The sequence below is a fragment of the Calypte anna genome, chromosome 13 (genome assembly GCF_003957555.1).
Source record: "Calypte anna isolate BGI_N300 chromosome 13, bCalAnn1_v1.p, whole genome shotgun sequence".
Lineage (NCBI taxonomy): Eukaryota > Metazoa > Chordata > Aves > Apodiformes > Trochilidae > Calypte > Calypte anna.
Window position 1 is genome coordinate 12,819,352 of NC_044259.1, and position 20,904 is coordinate 12,840,255.

The 20,904-nt window shown below is 40.7% G+C and overlaps 2 protein-coding genes across 6 annotated transcripts in view; one reads left to right on the plus strand and one right to left on the minus strand.

The window, feature by feature from the left end:
* Positions 1–8,932, plus strand: CNOT8 (CCR4-NOT transcription complex subunit 8). Of its 4 annotated transcripts, none has more exons than XM_030458779.1 (7): positions 1–83; positions 959–1,154; positions 2,955–3,148; positions 5,390–5,551; positions 6,376–6,520; positions 7,168–7,278; positions 7,610–8,932. In XM_030458779.1, the coding sequence occupies exons 2-7, from the start codon at positions 1,038–1,040 to the stop codon at positions 7,757–7,759; spliced, it is 879 nt and encodes a 292-aa protein (XP_030314639.1). In that variant the 5' UTR covers positions 1–83; positions 959–1,037; the 3' UTR covers positions 7,760–8,932. The 4 variants fall into 4 exon arrangements, with proteins under 4 accessions (XP_030314639.1, XP_030314641.1, XP_030314640.1 ...); XM_030458781.1 differs by lacking the exon at positions 1–83 and adding an exon at positions 110–230 and having other exon boundaries at positions 7,610–8,931; XM_030458780.1 differs by lacking the exon at positions 1–83 and adding an exon at positions 126–209 and having other exon boundaries at positions 7,610–8,729.
* GEMIN5 (gem nuclear organelle associated protein 5) overlaps positions 8,637–20,904 on the minus strand; it is an 18,359-nt gene continuing 6,091 nt past the window's right edge. The window contains exons 12-28 of one of the 2 annotated variants that reach the window (XM_030458778.1): positions 20,113–20,186; positions 19,564–19,745; positions 19,335–19,474; positions 18,718–18,889; positions 18,238–18,462; positions 17,601–17,711; positions 17,314–17,442; positions 16,717–16,812; positions 16,300–16,437; positions 15,589–15,736; positions 15,350–15,469; positions 15,000–15,210; positions 14,211–14,468; positions 13,386–13,548; positions 11,992–12,544; positions 11,508–11,598; positions 8,637–10,820 (exon numbers count right to left, since the gene is read on the minus strand). In XM_030458778.1, coding sequence (XP_030314638.1) covers positions 10,665–10,820; positions 11,508–11,598; positions 11,992–12,544; positions 13,386–13,548; positions 14,211–14,468; positions 15,000–15,210; positions 15,350–15,469; positions 15,589–15,736; positions 16,300–16,437; positions 16,717–16,812; positions 17,314–17,442; positions 17,601–17,711; positions 18,238–18,462; positions 18,718–18,889; positions 19,335–19,474; positions 19,564–19,745; positions 20,113–20,186 — 2,967 coding nt within the window. In that variant the 3' untranslated portion in view covers positions 8,637–10,664. The remainder of the gene's footprint in view (positions 10,821–11,507; positions 11,599–11,991; positions 12,545–13,385; positions 13,549–14,210; positions 14,469–14,999; positions 15,211–15,349; positions 15,470–15,588; positions 15,737–16,299; positions 16,438–16,716; positions 16,813–17,313; positions 17,443–17,600; positions 17,712–18,237; positions 18,463–18,717; positions 18,890–19,334; positions 19,475–19,563; positions 19,746–20,112; positions 20,187–20,904) is intronic. The other variant, XM_030458777.1, reaches the window with a different exon arrangement.

Sequence of the window (20,904 nt, forward strand, 5' to 3'; positions counted from 1 at the left end):
CCCTCCTATCCCCAGCCCCTCCTTCCCGGAGGCCTCATCGCGCCTGCGCAGAGGCGATCGGCCCGGCCCCGGCTTCCGGGCAGGTAGCGGTGGGAGGGGGGGGCGGGGCGGGAGATGAGGAGCCCCGGAGCAGACGAGACGTGGGGGGAGCCGAGGGATAGAGCGGACGGGCTGCCCGCGAGCGGCGGGGCCCGGAGGCGCGCGAGGAGGTGCGGGAGGGGCGGCCCAAGGTGGGGACCCCCCCCCCCCCCCAATGCCCCCCATGGGATGAGGGGACGGGGGTCAGGGCTGTGACCGCTCCCCCCCCATCCCCAAGGGGCCGCACCGCACCGCCGGTTGGCGGCGGAGGGACGGGCCCGGCCCTGAGGCAGCGGGGCCGCCGCTGCTGAGCGGTGTCGGTTGGGTTGAGTCCCCCCGGGGCCCCTGAGGCAGCCCCGGTAACCGGGCGCGGTGCTTGGGGCGTTTGAGCGCAGCTGGGGGTGTTTGTTTGGGGCCGTGTTGTGAGGAGGTGGTGAGGGGGGAGAGGTGTGGGGCTGGTGGAGCTGAAATCCCTTCCTCGGGTGTGCCTGAGCTGCCTGTGGGACGTGTCTGTCTGCACAGGGAGGATGTAAAACGCTCTCTGGCTCTGCCTAAAAGCTCTCGGATAGCTGGGCAGTGTTAAACATCAGGATGCCCTCCCTGTACATCTCACACTGAGTTTCAGAGTTGATGCCAGACGAAGGAGGGAATTTCTCTTGTCGTGTTAAGTGTGCATCCCCTCCTGTCAGCTGAAGAGATGCTCTGGATTCAGCACCTTCACAGGAAGTGACAAATGCAAGAAAAAAACTCAGTGCAGATCTTAAATGAGCTACTTGTGCCTGAGAATGGAAGTGTGACTGGCTCTGCCAGAGCACTCACTCTTCTATGTAGATCTTTCTTCATATAAAGCACTACTTACTTATTTATCTTTTTCATGCAGCTCACCAAGACCACACAGCTGGCAATTCTACACTGTCCTCTGAGTTCAACAGCAGCTGTTTTAATCTGGTCCCTGCAAGATGCCAGCAGCCCTTGCAGAGAACAGCCAGGTTATCTGTGAAGTATGGGCAAACAACCTGGAAGAAGAGATGAGGAAAATCCGAGAAATTGTTCTAAGCTACAGCTACATTGCAATGGTAAATGTTTTATACTTGGCTTGGTTATCTTAGTAGAGGGATTTTTTGGGGGGGGAAAAGGGAATTGATTCTTGAGCAAGAAATTATTTTCCCCATTCCCATTCAAAATGAGCTAGAGGTTAAGTAGTGAAAAAGCAGGAAGAGGTTCAGTAGAAGCTTTCCAGAATTTAATACATGTAATTTTGACTGTGGATTGAATGAAAGATCTGTGGAATGAATGAAAGAGAGAGAGACTACCTTAAAAAACAGAATTAATTTAATATTTAGCTGTGAATAAGGGATCAGTTTATGCAAGGGAAAAGTAAATAGGTCAGATGTACAATTGGGTTTAAATCTTTAGTTTTCCACATGTGTTTTTGCCCTTTTGAATGTCATTCTCTGCTTATGGAAGATGCCTTGGCACTGCATTTGTGGCACAAAAGACCTGGAAGTGACAACCAGGCACCTGGGCTGCCTCCTTTTTAATGGGGTTGGATGTTGGAAGAGAAAGATTCTGAGTGTTGGTATGACAGTGTTTAGAAAGTTTTGTTTAAGGATCTCCCCCAAGTAAGAAGAATCTCTGTAAGGAAGTCTGTATATGCTTGGCAGGAGCCAGGGCATTACTTTAATAACTAGATTGAGTTATTATACTGTTATTTAGTTATTATACTGTAAGTTATGGCAACTTGGCTGAGGAATGCTAAACTTCAGGATTCAAAAAGTCTATTAAAAGCAGGGCATAAAAACACATGGCCCTGCAAAGTTAGAGACTGAATGCTGTTGTGTAAATTAATAAGATTTTTTAATCATATATCACAGGGAAATGAGCTTTCTTGCATCTTTTGATATAATTGTGAGGTGGTGACCCGTTTTAGTGGCTGTGCTCTAAGAGTGAACACACAAATGCCTTGGGCAAAGGAGAGATTTTATCAGACACACAGTGCTGGGTTCTTCCTGAAAGTTTTTGCCTGTGCTCCAGTCAGTAGAAATTACATGACCTGATCTGAGAGTAAAAATAGTCTAGAAGTTTGGGTTTCAGCAAAGACAGCACAGGATCACTGGCCAAATAAAATGCTTTTCATCTAATGGGTGGCTGCTCCCCTGTGAGGGTCTGGTTTGATTGGCAGGAGAGGACTTTTTGTTAAAGTCAGCAAGTGTCAAAAGCAGTGAAGGTCATCACTGTGTGTGCTACTGAATTAACATGAGTGCTAAGTTTAACTTGTAGTTAGAACATGAAAGAACACTGAATAAATTTTAAAAATGGTCAATTTTAGTAGACTTAGGGAATTTGGGAGTCTTTTGCAAGAGAGAGTTGCTTAGAATAGACAATAGTGCTTATTGGGTGGCTTTATAACACTTTATAACACTTGTTTATGTACAGACAACACTTGTTTATATGCAAACAAACAAAAAAATCTGTTTTATATACAAACAAAACTGAAAGGATACTTGTAATAATGCTGTAGTTATTAAATTGTGTAGGAATTCTTTTAGTGTCTGACTTGTAGTTTATCTATGTCTGACTTGCTTATATACAAACAAAAAAATACTGTTTTAAATACAAACAAAACTGAAAGGATACTTGTAATAACGAATGCTATAGTTATAAAGCTGTGTAGGAATTCTTTTAGTGTCTGACTTGTAGCAGCTTTATCTCGATCAATGCAGGAAAGGAGAAAAAATAAGTGATTTTTACAGAAGAATTCACAGAATGCAGTGCTGAGGTCTGCAAGTGTGGAACTGAATAGACTCTTAATCCAGTGATAATAATGACTCCTCACAGCCTAAGTGGCAAGTTAGGATTTTCCCTTCTCTCCCCAGGACACAGAGTTCCCTGGAGTTGTTGTCAGGCCCATCGGGGAATTCCGCAGCTCCATCGATTATCAGTACCAGCTCCTGCGCTGCAACGTTGACCTCCTGAAAATCATCCAGCTGGGCCTGACTTTCACAAATGAGAAGGGGGAATATCCTTCTGGCATCAACACCTGGCAGTTTAACTTCAAATTCAACCTTACGTGAGTCTCCAGATAGGGAATAGTTGCCTGCTCTGTTCTGCTGGTGTTGTGCGTTCCTTTGGCAAGTGCAGTATCTGTGTGTTTATCACTGGGGCCTGGTTCTGAGCAATAAAAAAATACAGAGTCTAACACAGATGATGTGGGAACTTATTTTGGCATGACTGTAGTGGATCAAGGGTTGGACTTGATGATCTCTGAGGTCCCTTCCAACCCAGCCAATTCTATGATTCTATGACTGGAGTTTGCCATAGTTCTGGAAGTCAACCAGTTCAGAAATCCTATTCTTTAATATCCTTTCTTTGAGAAATAGCCCATCCCTAACAATTCTGTGTGTCTTAAACATTATTTTTTCCTGCAACGTTATGAAGCCAAAAAAAAGGCCAGCAAAACTGTTTAGAGACAAAGTTTTGAGCCTTTAAACAGCAAAGGTATTTTATTTTATTTATTTTCAGATCCGGGGAACCCCCAGCTCGCACTGGACAAAGAGTTCCAAGGGTTAAGGGAAAGGGTCAGGTTATTTATACATTAAAAGGGGAGGTTACATCATCCTTACATACATATTCATGAGATAGCAACATGTAATCATAATATTCATAACAGGCAGAGTCTGGGTGGAGTTGTCTTTTTGGGGATATGTCTCGGGGTCTTTGGGGGTCTTCAGATGAAGTAACGAAGTCTTCCTCAGGGTTGAACTTTTTACCTTTCTTGCTTTCAATGACTTCATCCTCTTGTTATCGAGGATAGTTGGACCCTTGCACTTGTCTTCCCCTTATCTGCTGGTTCTGGCAGCCTCATCCTGTCTTCCGTGCAGGTGTTTGCACTCCCCCAGTGCCCAGCTCACCTTGGCAGTGCCAAGACTTACACTTCTAATTATCTCTTAGACAGAAGTTAATCCCATTAGGGTCTTGACATGTCTCAGCTGCTTTGTTCACTTCTTTCTCAGTTTAACCCTGAATTCTACTGGTTATGAATACAAATTCATTAACATATATTACAAGTTTTAATTCTACATAAAGTAAATTCACACAAACAGCTTGGCCTGATCTACTCTCCTTACAGGAGTTAATCCTGTCAGGATCTTTTTCTGTTTTTCAGTTATACCCTTAAACTTTATACATGTATATATATAAAATTGGTCTCTTTCTGTGAAAAATAAATGGATGTGCTCTTCCCAACAGAAGAGAAAATGCCTTGTGACAGATCCATGCTAAAATATAAACTGGGATCTAAAAACCCAAAATGTTGGTGTAATCTTGACATCTGTTCAGGAGAATGAATCTTGTTGAATGGAGTGTGGCAGCTGTTCATGTCTCCTCCATACTGCAATATCCTGGGTTACAGCTGAAAGAAGCTTCATTATCCCTCCCCCTGTAATTATAAAGACAAACTCGGTGTAATTACCACTATAGCTGCCTGAAAACAGAGAGGGTTTATCTGGCAGATCCACACATTTATAGGAAAACAATCTAATTTTTGGGAACTGTCACTGAAGATGTTACAAAGATTCATACCTAGTGTGGGCAGATCATACAGCTCTTGAGCCCAATAGATGCAGTATTTACTTCCACAACTTTGTGAGCCTCTCAAAAGTATTGAAATAATAGTGAAGTGGTTTTCAGAGTGTGATCACTTCATTTGAGTCAATTATCATATTTGGCATGAATTTTTATCTGTTTCATGTCCTCCCTTCCTCCACCCTGCCCCAAATCAAACAGTCTTGTACAGAAGTCAGGTTCCTGCTCACCTCTCCACCAAGCACATCATCACTCACCCCTGTCCTCCTTCCTTAGTCAAGTATTACACAATTTTTGTTTACTCCTAGATGATACAGTGGTATGCACTGTGAAGTAAAAAATAGAAATGTAGATGGAAATGATACTCTGGGCTTTAGAATTTCAGATCTTCCTGTTTGGGAGAACTCCCCTTTTATCCATGCTCTCACCTGTGGTACTTCCATTCACCTTGCAGAAGTAGCAGTTTTGAAAACATCATACACTTCTGTAGAATTGTTTTGGAATTTTCACAAGCAACTATTATTATTAAATAGTTATGACTACAGAATAGCTTGTTACAGGTGTAGGAGGTTGTATTAAAACTGATTTAATTTGAATTTTTAGAGAGACAAATGTTGAACACAAAGCCTACTGGTCACTCCAATTTTTTAAATAGTGCTGGGGGAATTTTTTTTAAATGAGCCTTTCTTGTTAGTACCTGGAGTGCAAAGCTGCTTTTCTTCTTCAGGGAGGACATGTACTCTCAGGATTCCATAGATCTCCTTGCCAGCTCTGGTCTGCAGTTCCAGAAACACGAAGAAGAAGGGATTGATACCCTGCATTTTGCTGAGTTGCTTATGACCTCCGGGGTTGTTCTCAGTGACAGTGTGAAGTGGCTGTCCTTTCACAGGTAGGTCTGAGATGGTCACTGAGGCTGTGCAGTGAGAAATCTCTTTTTGATTGAAATACTGTTGCTTTTGACCATGGAGACTGTAAAAAGTTTTAACCAGAAGAATTAGCAGCTCTGCAGTTCTTGAAAGAATCATAAAGATACAAAAGCCAAGCTTAAGAATTAAGAACAATTGGCACTTCATTTTGTACTGGCACTTACTACTCTGGTGTGAATTTTGTCTGTGCCTTTCCTTCCACTCTTGGAGGCTTCCTCTATAGAGTAAATTACTACTAATTGTAGAAAGCACATTTCACCTTTTTAAGTCATGTGCATTGTGAAGTAGGTGTTTTATTTCTTCCTTACAATGGTGGTGGTGGTCTCATCTTCCATCTTGTGTTTCCATAGAGAAAGAAATCCTTGTAGTTAAGTTGTCAGTCTTGTAATGTTTCAAGCAACTTGGCTGACACAGTCTCTGGTCCTTGATATCATTGCAACTGAAAGGACTCAAGGGAGGAGGAGGTAGTGGTGGCAACCAATACTTAGGGGATTGCCTGCTCTTCCATATTGCCCATAGCTACTGAAACTTGGAGTATTGGGAAGAAAAGTAGGTCAGCTGTTCTGGGGCTCAAGAGGTTAACCAAGGCACCCAGGGAGCATTCAGAAGTCTTGCATTAACACAGATGATCAGAATGAATTCTGGATCTGATCAGAGTTGTATGAATGTGAGGCAATATTAAGGTTTGAAAGCTACAGCATGTGAAACTCTTGTGAAAAATAAGATAGCAGTATGGACTGAGTGTAGGTGTTACCTTCTAGTTTGATGTCTGTGGTTTTCTTTTCAGTGGTTATGACTTTGGCTACATGGTGAAGTTGCTGACAGATTCCAGGCTACCAGAAGAGGAACATGAATTTTTCCATATCTTGAACCTTTTCTTCCCATCTATCTATGATGTAAAATACTTAATGAAGAGCTGCAAAAACCTCAAGGTACTTGGTGTCTCCCCAGCAAACAGGTGATAGATGGGCATCCACACTGTAAATGTGCAGTAAGCCAAGAAACAGAACTGCTGTGTAGGTCAGGTTTTAAAGCTGGCAGGTGTACAGAAGCAATTAGTCACACATAGGCACCTATAAATAAGTTTGTATCTAACAGAAGTTGCTTCCCCAGTTTTAGACTTATTAATATGCATATTATATAGGGGACATTCCCATAATCTTCCAGTTTGTGTACCAGTAGTATCAGAGGCTAATGAAACAAGTACTCAGCATGCTTCACTGTGCAAGTTGGAGTATTCTTCTCACATGAATGACTGGATTAACTAGTAGACACTCCAAGGGTTGAAAGTAATTTATCTACTGAATCACAATTATTTGAGGGAGGGAAAGGTTCCACATTTGTAACCTACAAATGAACCCATGATCATCCTAACTATCCACAGCATCAGCACAGGGTATGTAAATTTGAGGATACATTCTTGAACAATGTTTACAACTGGGTTTCACTCACAGCTGGTGTGAGTACACTGTTGTGAGTCTACTTTGATTCATGTGTTTGCCCTCACATTTTGTAGAAATGTGGCAATTTTGGTAAGAGGTGGGTCTTGAAAATAAAATCTGTTGTGTTCTCTTTGCAGGGTGGCCTTCAAGAAGTGGCAGATCAGCTGGATTTGCAGAGAATAGGACGACAACACCAGGCAGGGTCAGACTCTCTTCTCACAGGAATGGCATTCTTCAGAATGAAAGAGGTACTTTATGATTCTCCAGTTCCTATCCATAAATGTCAATATGCACAATGTGGTTCTTTGTTTTGGTTTGGGTTGCTTTGGTTTTCTTTGAGCCTTGTGGCCATCACACTTAAGACTTCATAATAGATGTTGTTGATACTGGCACAGACTTATTCTGTTTATTCTTTCATGTGCTTATGTGAATTCACATGCTGCATCTTAGAAGTGGCTGTCTTCAAATGAGCTGCTTAATTAACAATGGGTGCCCTCTGATTTAGAGGGACAATTAAACAATACCTTTTTACAGGTATTTTAAACAATACCCCCTTTTTTTTTTTTTTTTAATCTGCAGTTGTTTTTTGAGGATACAATTGATGATGCAAAATATTGTGGGCGGCTGTATGGCCTTGGCACAGGAGTGGCTCAGAAGCAAAATGAAGACGTGGACTCAGCCCCGGAGAAAATGAGTATTTTGGCTATTATCAACAACATGCAGCCTTGATAAGCAGTGCCCCTCAGCAGAACGTGGTTACTTTACTGGCAGCTGCTGTCCCCAGTCATTTTCCCTAATAATGTCTCAAAAGGCATCTACTGTATACAGCCTGCAGTTTTGCTGAAGAGCTGCATCTTCATTTGAAACCCAGAAGAGAACTGACTGAATTCCTAATGCCAGCATTTGTGGTTTGCCATCTTTTTAATACCAAGGGCAAAAACCAACCTCCTGTGTATACATACCTCTGGTTTTTTCTTCTTTATACTGTACAGAATCTGCAAGGAAGACTTTAACAGTTGAATATTCAGTAGCTCTAAGGGTCTGGAAATCCAATGAAAATGGACACAGACATGCAGACAAATTTGTAAATTGTGCTTTATAAAGCTTATTTTAAAACTTCTGCATGTTGTGAGGGTGACTGCTTTACCTCATGTTTCACTTATTTTATCGTTGTGTAGCCTGTGAAAATTGTTCCCTTTGATCACTGCAGAGGTTTGGGAATCGATGACATTAAAAATTATCCTTGCAGCTAAGTATATTCAGAGATTTGCTTTAACAGTAGTGGGAATGGATATTACTGGAGCTGATTTGATAAGCTCTCTAAAATCTCAGTACAGTACAAGTTTGACCCATACTGAGCCTCATCTTAGTTCTTGTAGGTATTAATAAACTGTTCTGGAAATAGATTAAGAGGCCTAAAAGTTCACCTTTGACAGGGGACTGGACCAGTACTCTGACTGCAGGTTTTATTCAACTTAACCTACAAATGTTATTCTTCTCCTTGCAACACCAGTAGTTCTGGAGATGGGTAAATATTTGTTCCTTTTTTCCACCTGGTCCCACTTCTCCAGCCCTTAATTTTATCACATGTAACAACAGGCAAAGCAGCTTCATTTCTCTTTATTATCAACATCTGAAAAGTGGTTGGAGGATGGAAAAACACCTTGAGATTGATTTTTTTGAAAAAATGAGCTATTCTATAGTATCATTTTTTCCCTCCAACAGCTCTGTAATGACAAAGAAAAAAACCCAACAGACTATTCTGGACTGGCAAACAAAATTTTGAGACACTTTCTTGCATTTTAAACAAGCTTCAGCAGTTTTACTAAGAGTTGAGGTTTAGGAGCTTTATTTAAAATGCTTGTAAATACTACTTGGTTTTAATTTTTTGTAAAATAAATTTTTTTAAAACCAGGCCTTGTTTTGGATTTTCCATCAAGCACTGCAGTTTGTAAAGTTCAGGCTCTAAAATCTGAATTTGAGGGCTGCATTCTCAGAAATGCTTGTTGCTTTCTTCTTTTACCATTTATGACATGCTACTGGGGTAGGTCTTAGTAAAATCTGCTTTTGAGCTTATTGTGCAGTAGGTAATGAAAGCTGAGCTTCTGATCATTTTTCAGGGAATTTTTAATTTCTGTTTCTGCTCATCTCTCAGCACACCAGCAGTATTGTGAAGTAATCTCTCAGTGCAGCATAGCCAAATATCTAGTCACAAATGTTTTGCTCATCTGTCCTGCATGAAGTTTTCCTGCTTCATCTGAACTTCAGTGGCTCTTGCCTGAAGTGCAGGAGGGCTTTTTGGTTTAGCACTAGCTCCCCCTCCTGGTTTTCAAGTACTTCATACAGAATTCAGCAAATTCTGGCTAGAGTATCAGGATAACAAATTTACAGAGGGATCTTCTTTTAATGTAATCCCTGGCTTTCCTACTGCTCTTCAAGTTTTTCTGAGGGTTTACTCATCTTGGAGGAGAAAATTTATCAGTATCAAGCCTGCATTTTGACTGGAAGAATCTGGAACAACCCTTGAACTAAAAAAAAAAAATCCATCCCTCCTACTTTTTTTCCTAAAGAATCTTTATTGTACTTATAAACTTCCTAAATTCATGACAGTCCCTCGCAGCCTAGCATGAATTTTTCTGGTGTATTAAAAAACTTGCTTCTAGAAATTACTGATTGATGAAATGTTCACTAGAGTTTATGCAACCTTGTTCTTAGGAAGAGTTTTTCTAACAAGTCAGGCAAAGCTGCAAGACTGGTCAAAATGTTGCATGTTCAGGACTCCAGAATCTAGGACTGGTTTTGGCACCTCTAGAGCAGCCTTTCTAGAGAACTTGATAGCAGCTGAAATTTGCCATCACCAGAGCAAAAAGCAGTTTGTTCATCCATGGACATGGATGCTGCCAAAAGTGGGTACTTCTGTTGACCTGGAGAATTCCCATTTCTCTTGCTCCTTGTTCTGCAATCAAACATAAAGGATCTTGCCCTTCCTTTTATGCTCTACCAGGTGGCTTCACCACAGAAAGGTAAGCCATAGCATATGCCTGTTTTATCTACTGAGTTTGATTTATGTAATATGTTTAACAAAAAAGAAACACCAACAAACCAGGGTTATTTTTAATGCATTTGCCCTTGATTGATACTGGCTTCTGTCCATAAAATTAAATACTAATTTATAGTGGTAGAAGACTTTATTTAAAGGAGGGAAAATTAACTCACAATGTTTTTAAGAATAATACTAGCTTAAGGGTCAGCTTGCTTACAGTAACCAGTGTTTTTCCTGAGGGCAGCAGCAGTTCTTCCTCTGCTGAAAGACTGATGCAGCTGCTCAAAACTGTTCTCTTATGAGTAAACAGCAAAAGCTTTCGTTAGCATAACTTCCAACAAATAATAAAAAAAAAAAATACAAAAATCTTGTATACAGTTCAAGCCCACATCCTACTGCTTTTCAATTTTCTAACAGTCTTCTTAAGTAGTAGTAGTAGTAGTAGAAGATGACCACAAGTGAGTCTTTCTATAAGCCTGATTTTTTGGTAGTTTTATCCACAATAACTACAGCCATCAAAAGAGCCTTCACTTGAAGAAAGAACAACCTAGATGTCAAGCAGCCCAAGCAAGACAGTTTGGTCACAAAGTGTCATGTCAAAAACCTCCTGCCAGCCTTTTTGTGGATATCAGCATTCCCGTGTTTCCTAAGGAGATCCAGTGCCTGCTCATGCAGTTCATGAGGGCACTGGGAGCCAAAGTGAAGGAGCACAAGGCAGCACTCCAGCACATCTGGAAATGGGAAGACCTGCAAGAAAAGGAACATAAGGTAATGCCTACTCCTTTAATTATAAATTATTCAAGTACAATGTATTCAGGCAGTCAGCTCTGTAAAGACATTGCTTTATCTTGGAACAGATAGTTTTAAGTCAGATGCATTTTTTTTCTCTTCTTCCAGTGCATTATCTTACTATAAACCAGGTTGGCCCCCTCCTGCTCAATCACCATGATTACCTTTAGTTATATTTTAGACTGAAAAGGGGATGAGACAGCCTAGGAAACACTGTTTTCAAATATGTGATGTATAGTTTCTGCAGTTCTTACTCTATATAGGCCATTTTATACCCTAAATTTCTGATTTTACTCTTTATCAAAACCTCTTGCATACATAATTTTAAGTAGCAAGGAGTTATCTTTAAATTCACACCAGAAAATTATAAAGAGAGAGATATGGAGTATCCCATTGAGTTACCCCATGAAGGAGTTTTATCTAAACTTTCCAACTGCATGAAAAAAAGATGTGCTTGAAAGAAAAATAACACCTTGATGCTATGGGTCAATTTTCTCTCTGTGTTAAACCGTGACACTCTCAAAAATGCAACAGGATCACAAAGAAAGTAATTGTTCCTTACTTTCTGTATGAAAGGGATTCTGTGATGAGCCTGCCCTTCCAAAAAGACTCTTCAGAACCACAATGCTGCTTCTGAAAACTTACCTTTAAATTGTCTGGAAATTCTGCTAGTTTCTGCTTTGCCTTTAGAAGCTGTTTTGTTAGCTCAGGGAGTGTAATTGGTTCTTCATCTTTACTGTTAAGAAAAGAGCAGGGATCATTAGTAACTTCTGCTTAAATGATTGCATAGCGTCCCTCTTGTACAAGCAGTGCAGGAGAGCACTGGACAAGTGCTACACACTCCAGGTAGTTCTTGGCAAAGTCCCAAATAATTTTTTCCAACAAAGAGACAGACTTATGGGTCATGCTGTTCCTTTTCATTATCCCCTGTGCATCAGGAAGTTACTCAGCTCTAGTAAGTTTATGTACATGATAGTTTAGCCCCAGAGAAGTGCATGACTTTTGAGCTGTGTCCCTGGGTATCCAGTTTGATATTACAGGCAAGCTGAGCTACAGAAGAAACTCTCTGCACACACACACACAAAAATGCAATGCTTTTCAATCCATTCATTAATATTCTGAAGCTTACCAGTTCAGCTGGCTGCTGTCAGAGCATGGTTTGTCTGATCCAATCTCTGTATTCTGCTGCAGGTTGCTTTCCTGGGTGCTCCCATTTGTGTTTTCCTGGAGGTTGTTCCTCTGCTGCTGATGCTGGTGGATCATATCTGCTAAAATCTGCTGGACCTCAGCTATATCTCTCTGGGTGTTCTGTAAAGCAGCAATCTCTTCTGAAAGGAGCACTTTGCAGCCACTCAGTTTTGACTGCCTGTCTATCAAGTTGGCTGAGCTTGTTCTTGAGTTGTTTTCACATCTACAAACTTCAGTTGTGTTGCAGAGGTTTTTATCTGTCTTCACCACAGTTTGATCAGTTTCTCCTGAAGTGTAACCCTCCTCAGGAGCTGTCTGCTCACCGGGACACAGCACAGCATCCGAAACAGCCTTTTGCAAGACAAGGGAGTCTTTGAGTGGATTCCACCACAGGTCATACAGCAGTCCATAAGCCACAAAGGCCTCTAAGCTTCTGGAAGCATCCATGCTCTGAGAATTTGTGCTGTCTATTTTGTGTCTCAGATCATCACAGCCTAATAATGAAGAAAAGGATTACACACAGTTTACAGAGATTTCTGGAGAAAAAGACCAAATAAGGTAAGTGAATGACTATTTTTTAAGCTAATCTTAGCCCTGGTTGTACTGGAATTTTTTGGGCTGAGGCTTAGGTCCCCAGCACCATGAACAGCCCAGGTAAGAAAAGTGTGGTGGGAGCTACAGTGCTGTGCTCCCCTTGCTGTGCCTTTTACAGCCCCTGCTGGAAAAGTCCCAGCTGTCCCTAGAGCTGTAGGCTTTGTGGCTCTCTGAACCCTAACTTTAATCCTGGAGACTCAAACCAGGGATTTATTCAGATGCTGGCAGTGTGGTGCAGAGAAGCAAACAAAGACAATATTTGGCTTCTTTTAAAAACCAGTACTCTGTTCTATCTAGTATGAGACTCTATATTCTTATAACCTACAGCAAACTTCCTTGATCCCATTATTCACATCAAGATACTCACATGATTAGGAGCTGCAAAATAAGTGTACTGCATACTCTGCAGAGAATGATGGAAAAGACCAGACAGACTGATGTATAACTATGAGATGAACACAGCTTTCCAATATTCCCATCTCCCTTACAAAACACAATTTCCTCAGTTTTCTACATCAGTCACAGCAGCTGACATTGCTGAGCTTTCTTCCAGTCAGGAAATTTGATCACCCAACAGCTCTTCCACTAGCCAAATTCCACAGGTTTCCATATATATATATATGGATAATGTCTTGCTCTTTCCAAACATTATGCCTAGTAATATTAATGGACACAAAGCTGTGCTTACAAGAAAGATCCTTGTACCTGTAATTGCCAGGAGATACACAGGATGAGAATTACCTTCAGGAAGGATGATGCTGCAGATCTCTTGCATCAGAGTGAAGTTACCAGCATCATAACTGCGAATCACAGCTCCAAGAATACTTTTCACTGCCTCATCCCAGGTAGAAGTTTGGTAGCTCAGGGCTGCAAGGGTCAGGTCATGGGAGATATGGAAAAGCACCTGCAGAAAGCACCAGAGAGTGTGATTAATAGTTGGACTGCAGAGTATGAATTCCTTACAGCTTAGACCACTGAGGAAGAACGCAGAAGCATCTGACCTCACCAAAAACAATTTTAATGGCAAAACAAGTTTCAGAGTCTCCTTTATGCAAGAGACAGAGCACTTTTACATGACTTAGAACTGGACAATCAGCTGCTGTACTTGCACATGTCCTACTAAATAGGTGAGAAATGGGAGCACACCAAAGGACAGTGTCTCACTGTGCTCAGACAGAAGAGCTGCAGGAGCACCAGTCTTCTAAGAGACCTTCAGAACTTCAACACATTTTAACAAGTAGCCCTGCCTCTCCTAATAGCTTGACACAAAACCCTGAATCACTGCTGAGACTACTGAGCTCTGCCAATCACACTCACCCAGCCAAAACATCTCAGTGATCTTGGTGCTCATATATTACATTAATCTTACCCTGCAGAAACAAACTGGTGGCAACACAAGCCACCCAGCTGCCTATCATCTACCCCTCTCAGACCAACACCTCATCCTGGAGCAGACTGCAGCCATCAGTCTCCTGGGAATGGCTGGCACAACACTACAAAGTGGCTGCATTTTACTGCACATGTCAAAGTAAGGCTTAGTGAGTATAAAGATCCAAACCCATTTACCTGCTTTGGGTGTGTGTTGCTGGTAGAAGGAGGATGCTCAATACTGCGCAGCTGCTTCTGTGCACTTGTGACTTGTTCAGTGGTGTCCATGCCAAACACATTCTGCCACACATCTGTCACCATGTCAAAAAATGAGGCTTCTCTGTTCAGCTCCCAGCTGTGGTAACAGGGAGGCACAGGGCTCTTCCGGTCACAGGGATTTCTTTCACTGAGACACTTGCAAAGCAGTTCATTAAGGCAGAAAACAAGTTGTTGTCCCTTTAAAAAGAAAAAAATAATTCAAAAAATCAGAGCACTGAGCTGGTGCTAAAAGAAAAACATCCCTTTACTGACTGCAGCAGCTAGATAAATTTGGGAACATCGTGGCTACACGCAGCTTGTTGGTGATGGACTGTTTCACAACTGCAGCTACCAAAGAACAATGCTGATAAGAGACTCTAAGGTCAGAAGGAAACCTCAGAAATGTTTCTGGATTAAGCCTCCAGCAGATAAACATAGTTAGCTCACTTGATCCTCACAGTGAGTACTTTCCTTCACTACTTTCTTCCTCTGATCAGTTTTGCATACCTTAAATGAAATCCCACTTTTGTCACCTGCCTGTCACAACTAATAAGTATAGAGCCTGCGTGCCTCCCCAACATGGGCCCTTGGTTAGAAAAATATTTTGAGGCAAAACCAGCTCAAAGGACTACCTGTGCACTATTAATACATGGAAAGTGGTGCCAAGTTGATCAGGTTAATTTGGAGACAAAATGCTGAAGAAAGCAGAAAGAAAACATCCAGACTCACAAGTAAAGTTTTATGTTTCCGAAGGACCTCTTCAGCTCCGACCCAGTTCCTGGATAACAGAAGGTCTTGGGCACATCTCAGAGCCAAAGTTGCTGACAACTCCTCCTCTCCTGATATCAGTGCAAGCTCAGCAGCAGTTTTAAGGGATGTCACATCCCCCTTTTTTGCCAACACCTTAACTGCATCGTAGGGTGAGGAAGCCCCCAAATAACTGAACAGAGACAGAAGTAAATTGACTTGTTTAGTACTAAAATAAGGATAAACCTGTTAACAGATTTCAGCTACTACAAAACAAAAATTCTTTTTTGTTTCAGGCACGGAACGAATTCTCTTTTCTCAGTAAGACTCACCATTTAGCAGCCATGGAATAGTGTCCATCTTTCTCTAACAGAGCTGCCCAGCTGGTGTAAAGTTCCTTCAGAATTGGATCTTCTGGACGTAACCTGGCCTTAGCAATTACAATTGCTTCTCTGTTGCACATAAAAGAAACCAGATAGAGTAAGTTAATTGGCTGTGTACAAAGAGTGAACAATAATGCCAAATCCATCCCACTAGAAAACCAGATAACAAATCATAAATATACAGCAACCTGTAAAAGTGGTTCACTTTCAGGAGCTCAACAGCCTCGTATACTTTATGGATGGACAGGAGATGGGAAGCAGCCTTCACATACTGCTCTTGAAAACACAGCTGCTTTGCAAAGGCTTCTACTGTCGAAACCCAGGCCTGATACCCAACTGCAAAAAAGAAGGCAATACAATTGGAGGCAACGTTTGAAAACTCAAAATAATTCCTGTGGAATGACATCATCACTGCTTTCTTCATTATGTTTCTTTCCTCTGCTCCAGATTAGTTTCCTGTTTCTTAACCAGCCTAACACAAGTTACTGAGGCAAGGAAACAGGGTAAAGCTATGGCTTTAACACAACTGTAGGGCTTTACTACCAATAAAATAACTTAAAGGCATATTTAAACCAACAGCAAAGCATATTTAAACCAACACAAGAACTTTGTGCTTGCAAGGATGGGCCTGCTCCTTCAAGAAGTCCAAAAGGAAACCACTCTGTATCCTTTTATTCCAACCTTAGGGTGCTTCAGGTCTTTCTCATAAATGAAGTATTTTTTGTGTTTGATTTCTGTTAATCAGGCAGTTACAGAAGCAACTTTCTTCCTGTCTGAAACAATAATGGGTTTCCAGTCAAGACCAATCAGGCCAATGAGGCCACCCTTGGCAGGTATTACCCTTGGAATTCCCTTGGCAGGTAATTCCATCTGCTTATATGTTACAAGAACAAACATACCCATGGGTGACATTGCTACCAGCTGGTCTGTCAGCTCTCCCCTCTCAGCAGCTGCCTGGAGGACACCCTTCATATCTCCTTTCCACAACATGAGCTGCTGAAAGAGCTCTGGATGCCCATTCTCCAAGTGCTGTTTTCCTGTTGGAAGCAAGCACACCTCCTATCAGCATGAGTGCAATAACACTATTTGCCATAGTAAAATACCTTGGCAAAAGTGAGATTATTTAAAGCTTAGGGTATTGCTAGTTTGCATCTGAAAGATGTGAAAAGGTACTTGGGAAAAACATGTCTTTTCACACAGATCTGAATATTTAATCCTACACTTTGAAGAAAATTCAAGCATCTCTCCCAATTTGTTTTCTTCTTGAATGACAAGATTGATTACAATCAATATATTGTCAGAGTGGATTCCCTTACCTTCTACATCAATCATCTTGTGCAGAGAAGCCCTGTCTGTGAACAGCCCCAAGTGGATGCGATCCTTGAGCTCAGGAGACTTGTCTTCATTTTCATCTAAACCAGGTAAAAAGAATGAATATTTAACAATTTGCAGATCAACACTTTTTTTTAAATAGGATTTTATTTTAAAAGTTTGTTTAAAAGGATGATGATTGTGCAGAGTGTTTATTCTGAATCAAACACAGCGTGTTCCTTTGCATGCTTTAAAGAATAATACTGTGAGAATACAAACATCTCCCCTCAGGGCTTATTCTTTCCTGCCCATATTACCCATCTGAAAGTGAAAAAGACTTTGTACATATGCAGACAATTCCACCCTCCCTCCAAAACATAGGGTCCTACTCAAAACTAACTGGAGTGGCTAAAGTGTGCTTGTAAGAGAAGTTAGATGACACCAAAACTAGTTAGTTATGCATTTTGATAAAGGTAAGGATTTAAAAAAATAAAGCTTAGTGGTCAAACTCAAGTCGTTGGACATGCTTCTGATTACTTTAGAGTATCAGTACTTAGAGTAAAGTAAACTTATCACCCTCTAAGTATTTTTTAGACTGATACCTTTGGTTTTCAGACATGTAGCCAGCCTCAAGCAGTCCTGGTGCAATTCATCTTTTGATCTGTGATCCATGAATGTGCTGAAGGGTAGAATAGAACGAGGCTTCCTCTTCTTCAGAGAGGCATCAGGAGCTGCAAAATGAGACACATTTTAGTCACTGCTGCACAGTGCTGCATGTTGAAGAGATTTTTAAAAGCACACTTATTTGGTGTCACATTAGGAAGAGAAGCTGCAGCCAAACATAAACCTAGAGTGAGGAACTCAGCCTTAAATATATAAATATACTAACTTGGTTTCTCCTTAGGTGGATCCTTTTTCACAGGAGTGGCTTTCTGGGTCACAAGAGTCTTTGGCGAGCTGAATGAATAATCACATGCAGATGAAGAGGTATCCTTGGACACTGTGGAGTTAAGTGGTAAGAAAGAAATGAAATAAGGAAAAACAATACATTAAAAAGCCCATAGCAGAAAACTCTACGTATCCACACTCTACTATTTTAATTAAAAAAAAAATACAGAAACCAAGCTTTGCTTTGGCATAGAACTTAATAGCTTTTTAAGGAATGGAAATATTAAGAAAACATTACAGAACTGCCAGGAAGTTAAATAAGATTTTAACAGACACAAATGGAGGTCCACCAGTATTGTAAGATTTATCAAGCCAACACTGATAAAAAATGACATAGTTTCAAGCCAAACACAGCAATTTTGTGTGTTAGGTCAGAATCTTAACTTAAAATTTAAGGACAATTAGTCTCACAGTACTTCAGAAAATTATGAAAGGCATTCCAGACCCATATTTCTTTCAAGTGAACTATTTCAGTAACATAATATTATGAGAAAATCTGCATGAAAATATTAAACTTAGTGATGCTCTGAGGGGTGAACAGTCTGGGAATGACTGCACTAAGAGAAATGGATTATTACCAGTCACGGAGACTTTATCAAGCAACTCCGTCTCCTGAGCTTTTTCTCCTTCATGCTCCAACACTCCATTTTCCTCTAGCAAGATTTCCTTCGTGCTCTCATCTCCATTCATGATGTCACTTAGATCCTGCTTGGCTGGGCTCTTTTCAGTAGGCTTTTTTTTCTTCTTGGCTTTGACTTTTGGTTGCATGCTTCTTTTTTTCTCTAATTCTATACTCTTTTTGCCTGTAAAAGGTTGCAAAAGTTATCCTGATATTATCTGTAGAAATTTTACTATATTAACTGTCTGTAAAGATCATAATTTGGTTTCCAGATAAGGATACAGCTCAATCTAAATCTAGACAAAGTTTATTCCTGAAGAGGTAGCAGGCAGATATGGAATTCAGCAAAGAATTTATTGTACCAATTAAATGCAGCACCCTCTATTTCACAGCTCCAATGTTATTGTCCAAAAAGGATCTTGTGTTTGAGTGCTCTTACCCTGAGGAGGCCGTGTGTGCTGCTGCTTTGATATCTGCCATTTGTGAACAGAAAAATCATCTGCTCCAGTATAAACAGAATCTGGATCCACTGGTGACCACTGGACACTCAGTAGCCGGCCCTCGTGCCCTCGGTAGTTGCTCAGTGGCTCTTCCTTCATAACATCCCATACCTTAAAAACAAAAAAGAAAACCAATACTAAAAGAAATGTTTATCTTCCTCTAATGCTCTGCATTTTCTCTTCAGTGATTTGCACTTGTAGGAGCTTGGTTTTTTTGGAGTGTTTGCACAGATATTTCAAATGCCAGCATGCAAATGGAGAAAACTCAGGGCTTCCTTTGTTTGTATTACGTATGCATAACACTTTTCTTAGTCAAGAAGCCAGGAGTGCCAATATGAAAACAGTGACTGGACTCACAAACCAATCTGCAAGTCACAAAAACGTACAGATACCTGTATATCAGGTGTCCAGAATCAGTTGCCAAAGGCAGAACTGCAGTACCTCTGTAGTTTTATCTCGCAAAAGAAGCTTTGCTGTTTAATCAGCTTGGTTCTACAACAATGTAGAATGAATGATTTGAAACTAAAAGGAAAAATGAGTGGCTGTGGAACAATACCTGTGCAGTGCCATCATAACAAGCAGATACCAATCTTCCCTCATGGTGGGGGCTCCAAGAAAGACTTGTGATTTTAGCTGTGTGCCCAGCCAGAGTTCGAAAAGGCTCCGTTATTGTCAAAGGACTTTCTGAAGTGCCCTCTGGAAGAAAAAAAGAAAAGGATAAAGTATGGCCAGCAAGATGAACTGTGAGTAAACCAAAACATGGAATATAATATGCAAACTGTTACCTATGATGCTTTTCAGGTTATGCACATAAATAGTGGCATTGATTGAGCCTGAAGCTATCAAGTAACTCAGCTCTGGCTGGCTCCCATGATCATGATGCCAACGAATAGCATTAATCAGTTTATGGTGCTGCTGGATAGTGCAGAGCAACTTCAAGTTTGGTGCCTGGAATATTTCAATTGAGCTGAAATGTAAGAACAACAGTGTAAGAATTCCAGTAGTCAGTGAAAACAGGAAATTGTGTTATCTTGCATGAGCAGAATTACAGAACATGAAATAGAGTAACTGAGTTTTTCTTTTCTGGATTCAATTCAAACCCTCAGTTAGTACATCAACAAAATGTGATTCAACTGTAAGTGGATCCTAGAAAAATAATTTAACATGATGATGTGAATCCTCCATGCCAAGAGTGGCTAAACCAAATAACAAGGAATGCTGTGTTATCATGACTCAAATACACTGGCAGTGAAAAAACAGAGACAAACCAGGATAACAAAAAGCACTTTTGCTTCACTACAGAGATACCACCTTAACATGCAAGTGAAACATACCCATCTTCATTGCCAAGAGCCAAGAGTTTGCCATCTGGTTTCCAGCTGATCTCTGTATGTGCAGGCAGTTTGTGCTGTAGAAAGAAGCCACAGCTATTGCCAAATGCTCTTAAATCACTCTCACATTCAACAGAGGAAGACAAGACTGTCAACCAGACAATGAAAATTGCTTTTCTAGCAGTGACAGAAGCTTAAGCAAATAAGAAAGACTGAGTGAACTGATGCAAGAACCACTGATTATTTTTATCAGTTCAGTGAAATGTCTCAAAGAATTTTGGATTAGAGGAGGACCTTGATGCTTGATCTCTATAAGATCCTTGAAAAGCCTCAGACATTGCAGGCAAATTCTACATTTCAAAAGAAACAAAAAGTTTACTTGAAATTATTTCTATTCTTTCTAATTCAGATGAAAGCAATTAACAGATTAGATGCCTGGATGGTAATCTCTTAACTTGGAGTCTTCTACTCAAGGAAGTAGCCCAAACCCAGCTGTTATAGATCAATATAGTTTGATAGTTCAGTTGACTTACAGCAACTGATGATAGAACCCACTTCACATATTTTGTGCTTTTAGCTAAGAAATGACTTTGATCAATACTTGAATGATAATCAGTGATCATACTTGAAAAGATGTTACAGTCAGTAGTGTAAATGGAAAAAAAACCCTGCAAAATCTTGACTGCCTTTACTACAACATTTATTTAAAAAAGAAAGTTAACATTTGAAATGAGAGCTAGAGAAGTTGAGGCAGTTAACTCATGCATGCCCACCCCTGATCTCAGCTATGGCACT

Coding starts and splice junctions, on each gene's coding strand:
- CNOT8 (XM_030458779.1), top strand. CDS start 1,038: ATGCCAGCAGCCCTTGCAGAGAACAGCCAGGTTATCTGTGAAGTATGG. Junction 3,149..5,389: donor AACTTCAAATTCAACCTTAC/GTGAGTCTCCAG, acceptor TTTCTTCTTCAG/GGAGGACATGTACTCTCAGG. Junction 6,521..7,167: donor AGAGCTGCAAAAACCTCAAG/GTACTTGGTGTC, acceptor TTCTCTTTGCAG/GGTGGCCTTCAAGAAGTGGC.